The 15,718-nt window shown below is 38.4% G+C and overlaps 2 protein-coding genes across 2 annotated transcripts; both read left to right on the top strand.

Annotated features, from left to right (window-relative positions):
- The first annotated feature begins 1,686 nt into the window (after nucleotides 1-1,686).
- On the top strand, nucleotides 1,687-3,693 carry LOC125224560 (protein NUCLEAR FUSION DEFECTIVE 4-like). The gene has a single exon (XM_048127981.1). It carries the CDS (start codon nucleotides 1,857-1,859, stop codon nucleotides 3,561-3,563), a length of 1,707 nt encoding a protein of 568 aa, XP_047983938.1. The 5' UTR covers nucleotides 1,687-1,856; the 3' UTR covers nucleotides 3,564-3,693.
- Nucleotides 3,694-8,308: 4,615 nt separating this feature from the next.
- LOC125185485 (shugoshin-1) lies at nucleotides 8,309-10,316 on the top strand. Its single transcript, XM_048082013.1, has 10 exons — nucleotides 8,309-8,401; nucleotides 8,574-8,741; nucleotides 8,835-8,872; nucleotides 8,957-9,065; nucleotides 9,147-9,170; nucleotides 9,254-9,322; nucleotides 9,558-9,596; nucleotides 9,700-9,790; nucleotides 9,884-9,944; nucleotides 10,035-10,316. The coding sequence occupies exons 2-10, from the start codon at nucleotides 8,574-8,576 to the stop codon at nucleotides 10,183-10,185; spliced, it is 750 nt and encodes a 249-aa protein (XP_047937970.1). The 5' UTR covers nucleotides 8,309-8,401; the 3' UTR covers nucleotides 10,186-10,316.
- The last annotated feature ends 5,402 nt before the right edge of the window (nucleotides 10,317-15,718 follow it).

A 15,718-nucleotide genomic window follows, 5' to 3' on the forward strand; every position in this document is an offset into this window, starting at 1 on the left:
AGAAGAAGATTAACAAGTGGAATGGCAAGTGGACTAACGTAGTCCGGATGTGGCCGAGCGGGCACAGCGAGATGGACCTTGTGGACAAGGCCAAGGCAGATTACTTCGCTGACGGGAAGAAGCACTTCAAGTACTTCGACGTTTGGAAGCTTGTCGAGAAGAGCCCGAAGTACACTGGTGGGGCTGAAGCGGCGGCGAAGAGAACCAAAGTCGCCGCCGGACACTACACTTCAAGCGAAGGAGGTCCGCCAATCGACCTCAACGTGACAGACGATGACTTCTTCCTCTCATCTCCTGGTACTGAAAGCCGTCCGATGGGCACAAAGGCGGCAAAGAGGAAAACAAAGGGGAAGGCAACTGCGAGCTACTCCGCTATGCCGCCGCCGCCACCCAATCCTTCCTTGGACAAGATATCAGACTCTATGTCGGATATGAGTATTACGTTGCGGATGGGCCAGCTGACGGAGTTGACATCGAGGGATACCTCGAGAATGTCGGAGTACGAGCTCGAATTGCACCGTGAGATGATCGAATACCTTCACGCACAAATGAAGAAAAAGTAGTTCTTTTTTCTAGGATTTGTAATTTTCTTTTTTCTAGGTTTGGTAATTTTCTTTCTCTAGTATTGGTAATTTTTTTTTCTAGGATTTGTAATTTTCTTTTCCTATTTTCTGACTGAACAATGAATTTTTCCGGTTTTAATTGTTCAACGTATTCTATTTTATGATTAAAATATGTTGTGAGATGAATAGTTGTGGCCTGAGTTGTGGCCCGAGTTGTGGCCTGCGGTGTTAATGGAGTTGTGGCCTGGAACCCCTAATTTGAGGGAATGATGACGTGGAGGGGACTTGCGGCCCAAATCCGGGCCAGGGTTATTCATGCTCTTACCCTCGCCACTATTTTGCTTCTTCCATATGTTATGCTTTATTTGTTTATAAATAGTACTAGTACTTGTAATTAATTTCTTTTATTCCGGCGACGATGATTAAAAAGCTCTTGCGCGATTGTTACTTATTTCATACTCTAATTTACTTTCTAATACTTTAATTCGTGTGCTAATATTTGTCCTTCTCAATATGTCATTTGTATAATTGTTTCCGACTCTAGGTAGTAGTGCACAATATCAAGTGGTTGGAATTAATTAAGCTGGCCAATTAAACTTGTCATGTGATTTATGTTTGATTAGTACTACTAAACTGACTCTCGAGTCAAGGGCTTAATTCGGTAATCCTGCATCAAAGTTCATTGATTTTGAATTAGACCCTCTCTAAATTTATATGTTCTACATTATCAAATTTTTAATGTCTAATCAATGAAATATTTTTCATTCGGCAAAAACAATCGTTATCCATTTCTAATCTATTCCAAAAATAGCAACAAAATTTCCTTGGTGAATTGCATTAAGTATTCTAGTATATATTTCTTTAATATACAATCCTAGTTAATAGTATTCTGCGAACTTGGACGAGAAATTAATAAAGGGAATAAATAGTGGTAATTTAATACTCCTTTTTTCCTATTTTAAGCACGTGCAATATATGAAGCAGCAAATGCAGTGCAGCTTCATGTGAAACAATGCATCACTGGTTATTTTCCACCATGTTTGACATTTGCTTCCATCCTCATCCTTTATTAAATGCTAATCATTCCTGTAATTACTCCATCCGGATCTTATCCATAAAATTGAATTGATATTTGATACATCTCGTGACGATTATAATAGAATTCCTGAATCGGATATAAAACATCGGACTACGGATTGACCAGCTCTAAATGCCTCATTTATATTTTTTAATATAAGAATAATTGAGGGCAGCACTACAATCCTCCATTGTCCAAAAAATCAGAAGGAAGAAATGGTTGAGGCGAAAGTTAGTCCAATGAGCTTGGCGTTGCACGTGGTACGCGGGCGGTGGTTCTCCCTCTTCGCGTCGTTCCTGATAATGGCCGGCGCCGGCGCCACGTATCTCTTCGGCGTCTACTCCAAGGAGATCAAGGCCTCTCTCGGCTACGACCAGACGACGCTCAACCTCCTGGGCTTCTTCAAAGACCTCGGCGCCAACTTCGGGGTCCTTTCCGGCCTCATCGCCGAGGTCACGCCCACGTGGTTCGTGCTCCTCGTCGGATCCGCGATGAACTTCACCGGCTACTTCATGATATGGCTGGCCGTCACCGGCCGAATCGCCACCCCCAAAGTGTGGCACATGTGCGCGTACATATGCATCGGAGCCAATTCGCAGAACTTCGCCAACACCGGCGCGCTCGTGACCTCCGTCAGGAACTTCCCCGAGAGCCGCGGCAGCATGATCGGCCTGCTCAAGGGCTTCACAGGGCTGAGCGGCGCCATCCTCACGCAGCTCTACCTCGCCGTCTACGGCAACGACTCCAAGGCCTTGATCCTCCTCATCGCCTGGCTCCCCGCCGCCCTCTCCGTCCTCTTCGTCTACACCATCCGCGAGTTGAAGGTCGTCCGTCAGACCACCGACGAGCTCAACATCTTCTACCAGTTCCTCTCCGTTTCCATTCTCCTCGCGCTCTTCATCATGGCCATGACTATCCTCCAGAAATTCGTCCCCTTCTCGCCCGCGGCCTACGCAGGCAGCGCCACCGTGGTCTGTGCAGCACTGTTTCTACCTCTGCTCATCGCCATCAGAGAAGAATCCAAAACTTGGAGGGATCAGATTCAGATTCAGACCATCACTCCTCCTCCCCAAATAACCATACAAAATCCGGTTAACGAGGAAGAGAAATCAACAGCCAAAGCATCTTGGTTCACTCACACATTCTTGAATAAGCCCGAGAGAGGGGAAGACTACACAATACTCCAAGCCCTCTTGAGCACCGACATGATTGTCCTGTTTGTCGCAACCTTCTGCGGATTAGGTACAAGCTTAACCGCCGTGGACAACCTCGGCCAGATCGGGGAATCGCTGGGCTACCCGCAGAAGACGATCAACACATTCGTCTCACTTCTCAGCATATGGAATTACTTCGGGAGAATCTTCGCAGGATTCGTGTCGGAGAGTCTTCTCACCAAATACAAGTTCCCTCGGACGCTAATGATGACATTAGTCCTGTTATTATCCTGCACCGGCCTCCTCCTCATCGCCTTCCCATTTCCAGGATCGGTCTATGCAGCATCAGTGATAATCGGGTTCTCGTTCGGGGCTCAGCTGCCGTTGCTCTTCGCCATAATCTCAGAGCTGTTCGGCCTCAAGTACTACTCCACATTGTTCAACTGCGGGCAGCTGGCGAGCCCGCTGGGGTCGTACGTGCTGAACGTGAAGGTGACCGGGCCGCTCTACGACAGGGAGGCGTTGAGGGAGCTGGGGAAGAAAGGGTTGAGCAGATCGGCGACCAAGGAGCTCATCTGCATCGGCGCCAGATGCTATCGGTCGGCGTTTGTGATTCTGGCTTCGGTGACCTTCTTCGGAGCGGTGTCATCTCTTATTTTAGTGGCGAGGACGAGGGAGTTTTACAAGGGAGATATTTACAAGAAGTTTAGAGCCGAAACAGAGACTACTACGACTACTACTCAATTGGATGTGTCCACCAATCACTAAATCAATGTACAGTTTCAAGTTTAGGTGATTGTTTTAATGTAATAGCAGAAGCAAGAATATGGTTTATCTCTTCTGTTGTTCATTGTATTGGATTTTAATTAATATGATCTCTGTACGTCCAATTAATTCATCTCGCATTGAAAAGGAAGATACAATATATTAGTATCATCATTTGGTGGAGACGCGTGAATTATATACAAACAAGTAGGAATAGTTTAACATTATTTGGCACGTGATTTGTCTTATAAGGAAGTCATAATCATTCACATGTTGTTTTTCACTTTTTAATGCTCTCACTTTCTTCATGAACATCACACTTTGGCGTATTCTGTATGATTAAGTTCTAAGCCCATCTGTGTTCAGCAGACAGAGAACAGATTTTGTGTGTTCGAGTGTACCAGTTCAAAGGATTGGTGCAACAGCCATAACTCAAGTTTGTTTTCTTCTCGCTCGTGTCATCTTTACTTGTACCCTCGATAATGTTACCATACAATAACATAGTATTCCCTCCGTCCATGATTAAATTTATCATATTTGATCGGCACAAGTTTTAAAAAAGAGTGAATTACATATTTAGGACCTATACTTGTACTTATGCACGTTTTAAAGTTCTTTTTATTTTTTGACATTTTTTAAGACGAAAATACCCCCAAATGGATGAAGAGCAAATTTATACACTATCTTCTCTCCTTTTCCTTTCTTCTTCCTTTTTCCTCTTTGTCTAAATGACTTGTATAATTATAAGAAAATTTGAGAATGGATATAGTTAAATAAGGAAATAAGACACATCAAATGTTCAGCTAAGTAGTTTATTTTACATTATTTTGTTAGAATTGCGAAGAGAAGTTTATGATATGAGAACCCACATAATCGCCGGGAGCCACCCACTTGCTAAATACACACAACCAAAATAACCATAATTTCATCCAATCCATTTATCGCTTATTAATTATTCCTCACTTTACAATTAATTAGATTCATATATTCACTTGTTGAAATTCGTCATTCAAATTTTTAATCTTTTATTTACGGGATCTTTAATTAAAATACTCCACATTCGAAGCATAATCACAAATACTCTAGTGTGATAAAGGAAAACGACGTGAAAATGTAAAATTTATCATCATATGAATAAATTGTTCAAAAAGTTTAACAAAATACAAGAAAATAAGATTAACAAATCCATAATTTCAGTTCTAATTTTGTTATAGTAAGACGAAATAGGAAGAAGGTGTAAAGAGAGAAAATGGTGAAGAAATTTGCTCTTTACTTCTTTAGGGATTTTTGTCCAAAAAAGGGTCAAAAAGTGAAAAGAACCTTGAAACGTGCATAAGTACAAGTATAGAGACCGTAAACGATATTTTGCAAGTATAGGGACTACAAACGTGCGTCGTGATAAGTATAGGTCATAAATATGTAATTCACTCTTTAAAAAATTGTTTGACTTTATGTAGTAAAGTGACTAGAAATTTATATATTGGTTTTATAATAAAACGTGAGTGGAAAAAGTTAGTGGAATATAGAGTCCACCTACCAAATATAGTAAAAATTAAATGGGATACTTATTGGCAGATAGAATAAAAAAATGAGATATTTAATGACAGATGAAGGGAGTAACAAATAAGTACTCCTCATTTAGGGTGTCCACAATGGAGGCCCTCTTGGGCATGCCCAGGCCACCATTTCTTGGGCATGCCCAACAAACTTGGCCCTTGCCCTCAAAACTTGGCCACCACAATGGTGGCCCTCCGGGCCACCATTTTTTTTATTTTATATTTCAACAATTAAAATTATTTTTATACATTTTTGGTATATTTTAATATTACTAGAATAAAAATTATATGCATATAAGAAGTAAAAAATGCATACTTAAAAAATTACTAAAATAAATTGAAATCAAATTGTCGTCGTATTATAGATAGGGTAAAATTATACAACGACAATGTATTAAATACAGTAAAAAAAATGACGCACACCGCCCGACTACTCAGTGTCGTCATCGTCATCCATCACATCATCGTCACCGCCTCCACCGTCGCCACTGCCACTTGCACCGACCCCACTGTCGCTGGCACCGCCCATCTGCGACCCTTCGGCCCATCCCAACTTTGACCTCAGTCGAATAATGAGGTCGTAGTAGAATCTCCTAGTCTCCGGATCAGTTGACTTCTCGTACAAGGCCAAATTCTCCTGAAGTTGCTTCATCATCTGCACCTCTAGGGTATGAGCCAAAGCCGCCTGCGGTGTTGAGGGCATTGTTGTAGAGGTCGCAGCGGAGAACTGACAGCCGGTTCTAGATTCCCGGATTGCGGCACGCTGGCCCTACGGACGTGGGCGCCGAGAGAGTCTGGAGGGGGGCTCCTCCTTCGAAGCATCATCGTTCAGGTCGAAGGCGCGTGAGTCACCACTACTGTTGTAGTTGCCGGCGATGCCCAGTCTAGTCCGCTTCGGCCCAGAGACAGGATCTTTGTCGATGAGGACCCTGAATTTCGGGCAGTCACGCAGAACAAGGTATTCATCCTAGTAGGTAAACTTCGGCCACGATTCAGTATTGTACAACCGATACGACAACGCTCGTACGTCGGCTTCGGTGCGGCCGCTCTCAGCAAGGCGGAGTTGGGTCTCGTATATGCCATTGAACCTCTTCAACGCTTTAGTAATCCTTCCGAACTTCTTCCGGACCTGGCTAGCTGTACGCTCGACACTCCCATCTGGTTTGAATTCATTGTACACATCGAGAACGCGATTCCAAAAGCAAACGTCGGTCTGATCCGTACCGACTATAGAATCGGTCGTGACCGCATACCAAGCTCTGGCTACAGCAATGGATTCTTCATTGCTATAGTAGGTCGACCACCGGCTTCCACCGCTACCGCCTCCGCCATCGCCATCGCCACCGCCGCGTCCGCCGCCTCGCCCACCACTTCGGCCGCCACCTCCTCCGGTGCCCTGCTCTCCTCGGCGGCCGGCGCTTCGACCACCGCCGCCGCTTCGCCTCCCACCATTTCCGCCATTTCGCCCACCTCCGCCGCCGTTTCGCCCCCCAACGCCTTGATTTCGCCCACGGCCGCCTTGAGTACCGGACACCGGGGTCTCTGGTGGTGTTCCCATCAACTGTTCCAACGTGAATCTATCAGATTCAGATAGAGGGGATTGGGTGTATTGGAATTGGGAGGATTGGAATTGCTGAGAAGGGTTGTTGATCGCGTCCATATTGGGTCGGTAGTCGCCGAACCCCGATTGGGGACGACCCACGTTCCTCTGCGGCTGAGAGGAGGACTGACCCCGGAGTTGGGGTGTCTGTTGCCACGGCGGCGGCGATTGTGGACTCCACAAGTGCGTTGGAGGGGGGGTCGGACTCGATCTCCACGGTTGGGAAGACGAAAATGCGCCAAATCCCGATTCTCCATAGCCGGGAGAATCATTTCCACCTTGCATTTTGTAGACTTTGAAAATGGTAGGGATTGAAATTTTAGAGTTTAGAATTGAGGAAGATAACAAAAATGGAATGAATATAGTATTTATAAATATAATTTTCGAATTTAAAATATATATATATATATATATATATATATAAAAAATGGTGGGTAGGGCCGCGGCTCTCGGCCCTTGCAGTGGCGGGCCGAGCCGCGGGCCCAAGAGCCTCGGCCTGGCCGAGCGCTCGGCTCTCCCTCGTCCACCCCCGAGCCGCGTCCACCGCTCGCCTCAGTAGTGGGGGGCCGCGGGCTGCCCAAGCCCGGGCCGAGAGCCGCGGCCCTCCCACTATGGACGCTCTTATCTACCTGGTCATACTCATACCAAACGAACCTGGAAGAATATATATAACTGAAAGTAGAGAAATCTTTGGGCAATTTCAAAAGAGAAGATGAGTTGTAATCTACGGATCTGGCAACCAACGAGGCTTAAAGTATTTTTTCAGTTCGGTTTAGACATCAAAATCGTAAAAACAATGAGCCGTTATGGACTGAATAAATCAACTTGTTATCCGATGATTGTCAATTGACCCGATTATGAAATTTGTTGGGGAAGTGATGTTGTTTCAAACGTATAAGTTGACCATTTTACATTTTTACGGATCATTCATCATTATCCGAGGTTGAGGGCGCCTGCTGCAACAGGAAGTTTGAAGTATGAGGAGCTCGGAAAAAAATAGGATTTCATAACTAAATTTCTATTTTAATTTTAAATTATATTTAATAGTAATTTTGGTGGAGTGCATAGGCTGTTACACTCATTCTAATATATTTTAGAGGAAAAAATTAATTGCGATGAAAAAGGTTGATACTTCCTCCGTCCTTGATTAGGAGTCACACTTTGACCGGACACGGATTTTAAGAAATGTAAAGAAAATTGGTGGAAAATGTTAGTGGAATGTGAGACCCATTTTTTATATTGGTTTTATAATAAAATGTGAGTGGATTGAGTTAGTGGAATGTGAGACCTACTTATTATTTATGGTAAAAATGAAGTGTGACTCTTAATTGGAGACGGACCGAAATGAAAAAGTGTGACTCCTAATCGGGGACGGAGGGAGTATAAAATAAAATCTGCGCAATGAGTTTGTGCCAAACACACCTCCCGAGCCTATTGAAAATTAGGTTCAGACACCGTTATTCCCCGAAAAGATTGGTTCGGAAATCCGTTGGAACCTAAAGAAATTTGAACATATTCTTTTTCAGTTTAATCTTTTACTTTTTCTTCCTTTTCCTTTCTGAACATTTTCATTCTTTTTCGTCGCCCACGAATTCATTCCGTGTCTACTGTCTAGTTTACTATTTCATCCTGAGAGTTGGCGGATTTCTTGTCTCAATTCGGAAAATTTAATCAAACCCCGATCGGTACTGATTCATAACCAATTTTGTTTCCACTCATTTCTTGGAAACCTTTTGTTTCTACTCGAATTCTTGTTTGTCCAACTGAACTAAGTTCTTGTGCTTCAGTTTCAACTTCTTTTCTTTTAAAAGCCCTCTCTGTTTATTGAAACTCGTTCTATAATTTGTTCTCGATTAGATGAAAGGGGATAAAATGGCAAAAAGATCTTCATTCGGAAGCATGGTGAGAAGAAGGCTCTCTGATATTACTAATTCCCTGCCTCAGCCAAAATCGCCAGCATTTCCTGAAAAACATTTTCTATCTGATAATGCTTCAGCTAACCAACACATTGACTATCTTGTTAAGGTATATGTTTTCTACTATTTCTTAATTGTTTTTCTCTTGTTTAATTACTATAATTCATCCACCTTTTCTTACTGTTTATTAACTCTGTCACAGGAAAAGATGGCCTTGATGAAGCTCATTCAAGAAAAGAAGTAAGTATATTTCCTAACGAAGAACATGCTTTGATTTTATGTGTTTATAACGATTATAGTTATAAATTGCGAATTTTTAAACAGCAAAGTTATAGAATTTAGTGGAAGTGAGGTCCAAAATTTGAAAACATGTCTTCAGAAAATGCAGCTGCAAAACTGGACTCTTGCTCAGACAAATAGTCATATGCTAGCGGTTAGTTTTTCCCTCCCAAATTCTACTGAAAATAAGGATGATGCAGCAGATTTACAGCTCTGTTAATTTTACCTTGTGCAGGAAGTTAATTTGGGCAAACAAAGGGTAGGCTTTTATGGAGATGCTTATTAAAATATAAAGGTATAACATATCCATGTCTCTTGTATTGCTGATCCTTCTCTTCACAGTTGAAAGCATTACAACACGAAGTAGCCTGCAAAGACACACTTCTCAAAACAAAGATATTGCAGCTCAAGGTAGGCTTATTTGTAGTCTATGTTCAATTTGCTTAAATCTTGACTACTGAACCATTAGCTGTTGATGGGGTTCAGTTCTGATTGTTGTGTGTTTGTCAACACGAGGAACAAATCTAATCATCGCAATTTTTCCAAGTGAATGTCACGGAATAGACTTAGAAAGGGGATCATATCAATTGAGAGTTCATGTTTACCTTTGTCTAGCTTACTAACATTGGTGGTGACTTTTTTTTAGGGGAAAGAGGAAGTGAATGTAAAAAAACAAGTTATTCAGGTATTATTGCAGGCAGGGCTGTAAATTGGTTGTTCAAATATCTATGATCTATCATTCCTATTTAAGGTTAATAGCTATTGAATACCTCTCTATTGGTGTGAAGGAAGCAGAGGAGGTAACAGAGGGTTTGGAAATGAATGACGATACTAGGCCTCGAGCTGCCAACGGGAGGCGCCGTCTCTCCAGAAGTGCATGTAAAATCTAGAAAATACAATTCAGCTTTTGAATCTTATGAAGCCTTAGAGATTGTTACCTAATGATACCTGCCATTTGTCAATATACTGCAGCTCTAGGCAGCTCAATGATATCTCAGCAATATGCTGAAATGGAGACAGCACTAAGCAAAAGGTTTCCAACTCTGTGTTTATCTTATTCTAAGCTATGTAAAGATGTTGGTCATAGGATGATGTATGTTTGCTCACATATTCATTATCGTAGGCATTGTGTGAGAAGAGAATCTGGTGGTGGTATGTTGGACAGTATTGAAGGGCGGAGACCATCCATCTCCAGACCATTGCGTATGGCAGTGGAAAAGGTTCAGTCTTACAAAGAAATACCTCTCAACATCAAAATGAGGAGATCACATTGAACTGGAGTTGCAAAATCCTACGCATTTTCCACTTAATTTGTTTTACATACATATATGTCCGTATGACCAAGTTTAAATTAAATTCTGTATAATTTTCTGCTGTTTGCTTATATCGATGGAGATTTATTCTACGTTTCATGATTGTTCACTAGTTTTGCACGATATTGAGCAACGGAAAGAAAATTAAAAAAGGAATTAATTGCGATGGATGGTTATTATTGCTCCATAATAATAGAATCATTTTGTCATTTTGGTATGTTACATAAATAATGGAGTTATTTCTCCTTTTTAGTAAAAATCAATACGGAGTACATTTCTTCTCGTACTCTCTCTTCATCTCTCTACCTTTTTCATTTCTTACTTTATTCTTCATTTACTTAACGCACTTATCACAATTTTTCTTAAATCACGTACTGAAAAGTAACGCATTCACTACCGTGTAACGGAGGGAGTATTATAGTATAGTAAATTTCCTGAATTTAGAGAGTGATCACTAATAATGATTACGTCCTGGATCGTAAAGGTTTGTCTTATGGCATGTGGTTGTAGGTTTTTGTTCCAAATTAATGATATAAATTTAACCTTTGTCAGTTATACTATAACCGTTGAATTAGGATGAAGTTCGACGGTAGATCTTCAAAGTTTTAAAAATCATTTAGTGTCTATAAATCAAGACTTATATCATAAGTATATTGCTTCTACTGCTGATTTTATCGCCATGGGTTATATATAGGTATAAAATATACACATGCATGGATTTAAGAAAATGGAAGTATGAAAAGAAGTAAAATAATTTGTCTCAAAACAAAAAGGTGTAAATTGAATCAAGGAAAAAGAGAACTACTACGTTGTGCAAGTTATATAAAATGTCGTATGATTGTGTGAGTGCCATGTAACATCGATCCCACGCTATTTAAAATTGACCATGAGTTACAAAAAAAAGTTATTGTGAATTAGTACATTAAAATTATTGTATAAGCTGTTTTGAAACGCATGAAAAAAGTATTACTTCCGTTAATAATATAGATCGCCAGCTTCAGCTTTTCATCTCCTCCCATCCAATTATCCAAACTACTTTGCCTCTATATAAATGAAATGAAGAGAAGCCAAGACAAGACGAAAAGATAAATAAAAATAGAGTAATGGCGGATTCTAAAGTGAGCATGAAGCTGCTAATCGACAACAGAAAAGTGAGACGCGTGTTGTTCGCGGAGGCCAGCAAAGACTGCGTTGATTTCCTCTTCAACATACTGTCTCTGCCAGTTGCCACCATCATACGGTTGTTGAAAGAGGAAGGAATGGAGGGATCCCTTCCCAACCTCTACAAAAGCTTAGAAGATCTCAACGACACCTACTTAATGCCTAACCTGAACAAGGATGCCTTTTTGAAACCTGTGGTGCCGGTCTCCAGTTCCTCAGTTCCGCTTTTGGCCCTTCCTGCTACTCAGACTCGGAAGAATTTTTACAGATGCGGCAATTGTAGCGTTAACAATTATAACGGTACTTACAATCATGTTTCGGATGACCCACGCGCCATTTGTCCTTCATGCTCCCGGGTTATGAACACGCAATTGGCCTATGTGGCTCCTCCCGCCACGGAAGTGGCATCGAAAGAGGGTGGTTTGGTGAAGGGGGTGGTGACTTACATGGTGATGGACGATTTGGTGATCAAGCCAATGTCTACTATCTCCAGTATTACTATGCTCAATAAGTTTAATGTGAAGGAGGTCGGTTCTTTGGAGGAAAAGACTGTCGATCTGGGAATGAAGGAGGTATCATCTCATCTCATCTTTTCTTTCACTTATTCCCAGTATTTGGATTGTGTACTTTATCAAACTATGAAGACCATATATGTTTGTTTGTTGGTTAGGCTATTAAGTTGTTGAAGACTTCATTGGAGACTGACAACGTTCTTACAACCGTCTTCTGTTAGTTGATGAAATGTTGACAGAGTCTGCTGCTGCTTCATCTGTTATGCTTTTTTTTCCCTTTTTTGATTGTTGGTCTTCTCGAATGTAGTGCGTGCATGAAGTATTAGAAAAAAATGCATTGCGTGCGTAATTTGTACGCTCGCAAGATAGATTATAGCAGCATATATGAATTTAAATTAGTCTATATATGGTCCAAGAGGCAAGAGACGCTAGTGTTATATTTTAATTCCCATGAATGCCTTCAACATGCAGGACATATAGAGTAATAAGTTGAACTGAAGCATTGTGCATTTATCCCTTCTATGCATAATTACTCTGGAAATGAAATTAATCTTGGATCTCTATGTTATTTGCTATACAACACCTGGGGGCCGGGATACTCTATATATACTTAATAAATAAATAGTGAAACGAACTCGGTTCAAATCCTTCATAGACGTCGATGACTCAGAAACATAAATATGTACATGGAGATAAATAGTCAACTGAATTTCAATCATCATCAAAGCAAACATTAACAAGTACTTTAGATGCAAAATAACCTAATTGTAGTAGTAGTACTTGAAAGGACATACTAGCCTAGGTAATATTAGCACCAACGATCAGAACAAATAAAAGTTAGCTTAGAATATATGATATCATATCACACCATATTTGAGACATCGGTCGCGTATAGGAGAAATTGGACGTGATTCTATGGTGGGGTTGGGTAGGGTAGGGGGTGACTCTGGGTAGGGGTCTGGCGGCTTTGGGACGCGCATTGCATGGTGGGGTACTTGGGCAGGGGGTTGTGGGTGTTGAAATTAAATTTTTGTGTATAAGTTCTAAGGGTCATAGCACCCTAATATAAAATCAAGATCAAATCTTCACCCTTAGATTTTAAAATGAGTGGATGAGATTAAATCTTACGAATCTCAATAAATAGTAGACAAAATATCAACTAAAGGATAATATCGTCATTATGTTATCATATGATAATTTTCGTGAATGTTTTTTTATATCAACATAGTGTATTACAAATATCAACAATATGACATAAGAATATCAACACTAGTACAAGAAAATATCAACACATTTATTGAGATTTTTACATGGTTCTATTGAGATTTTTTTTATGTATATTTGTTGATAAAAATCTGGATATCAACATTTACGAAAACTAAAAAAAAAATATCAAATTTTATTATCCGAACGTCGTCGGAACATTTGCAATTGAGATCTCGTTGGAATCCTTATAAAATTATGTTTAATTTGATATATTTTTTACGAAAAAATAATTTAAATCGAGAGAGTTACGTAAATTTAAAGTTTTAAGATTATTTTAATGAGAGAGAATTGACATTAATACCCTCTAATATTATTTATTAATTTTCTTAATTAAAAATATAATCTATGTGGCATTATTTCAACCACTAGATCTTCTAATCTAATGATTAAGATTTAATCTTAATTTGGGATTGCTAGTTAGCAATTTATCACTCCCCTAAGTTCTCATTCTATATGACTATGTCTATAAATACCATCTCACTTCACTCTAATTTCATTTCGTATTCTCAATCTTAGTTCTTTTAGGACAACATAAGTTTTAGCAATTTTTTCATTTTGAAAAACATTATCTACAACGTGTTAAATATATATTAGTAGTAAGACATATTGTAGGAGATGGTAATATGGTATATATGATCCTTTCATATTACAATCATTCAATTATTTACATTATAATAACACCACATGAGCATTTAACAAACCAAACATAAAGCATATGGCCAATTAAGATCAATCCAATCATACATTAAGATCAATCATACAACTAAGATTAATCATACATTAAGATCTTAAAATGTATATAGTATCCAATCCACAACTAAGATCAATCATACATTAAGATCTTAAAATGAGTAGATGAGATTAAAGCTCATGAATTTTTAATAAATATTAGATAAAATATCAACAAAATAGTAAAGTAGTCAATAGGTTAAAACATAATTTTAACGATTTTTTTCCCATCAACATAGTAACATGAGAATTTCAACATAAGTACCTGAAAATATAACACAGTTTTATTGATATTGTACATGCATTATATTGAAATTTTTTGATGCATTTATTGATATAAAATCTGTTTATCAACACATACGAAAACTAAAATAAAAATTATAAAATTTTATCATCCGATCATTGTCGGAACATATGCAATTGAGAATTCGTTAGAATCCTTATGAAATTGCCTTTAATTTGATATATTCTTTATGAAAAAATAATTTAAAACGAGAGAGATGCAAATTTAAAGTTTTAAGATAATTGTGAGGAGATAGAAAATGAATAGCTTTAACTACCATATATTATAAAAGAATTAACGTTAAATACTTTTAAAATTATTTAATAATTTTTTTAATTTAAAATATAATCGACTATATTATTTCAACCTATGATCTAAAGACTAAAATTTGATCTTAATTTTGGCTTGCTAATTAAGTTACTAGTCTATACATATATAAAAGGCGAGTTTTGGCCGTAATTTGATATATTTAAAAATAATGGGGTGAATTTGAATTATTATAAAATATGTAACTCTCATGAATATTTATTTAAATATTTTAATGCTTTGACTAATCTTTAAATAGGATAATGAGCATTTAACAAATTTTGTAACCTCTATTCTCTTAATTTTATAATTTATGATGTTTTAATTTCATGATTTCTCATATTCTAATTTTGCGCCTATAAAAAGCATAGAGTTGTAGATGAATTACACATTCACCATTCTCTCTCAAGCTCTCAACATTTTATTGTATATTTTAGAGTATTGCTCAATTTTTGGAACTCCATCAAGTTCATCGGTGCCAGCGGGTTTGAGAAGTTATACACATTAGGAGGAAGACGTTTCATCTTTGGGGATAATACGTCAATTCAAAAGTACTAACCGTGATGTACTTTGTCGTGCGGAAAGAGGGTTTTTCTCAACTAAACTTATAGTTCGGTTTATTTTATAATTTTCGTTGTAATTTCCATTTCATTTTTTTTATTGCAATAGTTATAGTTAGAGTACTGCGTGTATATGGTTCGAGAATTCTATGCTAATATTTTTTACAGTTTTTAGAGATGGAAGAATTGTAACATAACTCAAACAAGCATAATGTTTATCTTCATCTTTACACAATTTATTATTTTATATATTTATATTCCAACTTGTGCTGTAATTATATTATATGGTGTCTCAAAAATAATATTTTATGACTTATGATGAATTAATAAATGGTGCATAATATGTATATTTTCAATGAGATAATTAAACCTTTCAAAATAGAGTTGATCAAACAATTAGTTGTTCAAACAAAATAAAATAGTTTACAACCAAATTTTGGTTTACTAATAATACTATTGTTGAAATTAGGATTTGGCACTTAATTGTTCCGGGATACAACTGATTTTCTGATTTTCTATAGAGATTCTAATTATCTTATATGTAGGTGATCAACTAAGTAAAATATATACTTATATTAAATATATTTTACAAAAAGAAAATTTGCAGCATTGAGAATTGTAAAGTAGCATAAAAAATAATATAGATTTTTCATATTCCAACAAGCCACGTTTAAAAG

This window comes from Salvia hispanica, chromosome 4, assembly GCF_023119035.1.
Source record: "Salvia hispanica cultivar TCC Black 2014 chromosome 4, UniMelb_Shisp_WGS_1.0, whole genome shotgun sequence".
Taxonomy (NCBI): Eukaryota; Viridiplantae; Streptophyta; class Magnoliopsida; order Lamiales; family Lamiaceae; genus Salvia; species Salvia hispanica.

What these genes read in the sequence shown, in the direction of transcription:
- LOC125224560 (XM_048127981.1), top strand. Translation starts at nt 1,857, where the DNA reads ATGGTTGAGGCGAAAGTTAGTCCAATGAGCTTGGCGTTGCACGTGGTA.
- LOC125185485 (XM_048082013.1), top strand. Translation starts at nt 8,574, where the DNA reads ATGAAAGGGGATAAAATGGCAAAAAGATCTTCATTCGGAAGCATGGTG. An exon ending in CAAATAGTCATATGCTAGCG is followed by an intron (nt 9,066 to 9,146) that starts GTTAGTTTTTCC and finishes TACCTTGTGCAG; the next exon opens with GAAGTTAATTTGGGCAAACA. An exon ending in TAAAAAAACAAGTTATTCAG is followed by an intron (nt 9,597 to 9,699) that starts GTATTATTGCAG and finishes ATTGGTGTGAAG; the next exon opens with GAAGCAGAGGAGGTAACAGA.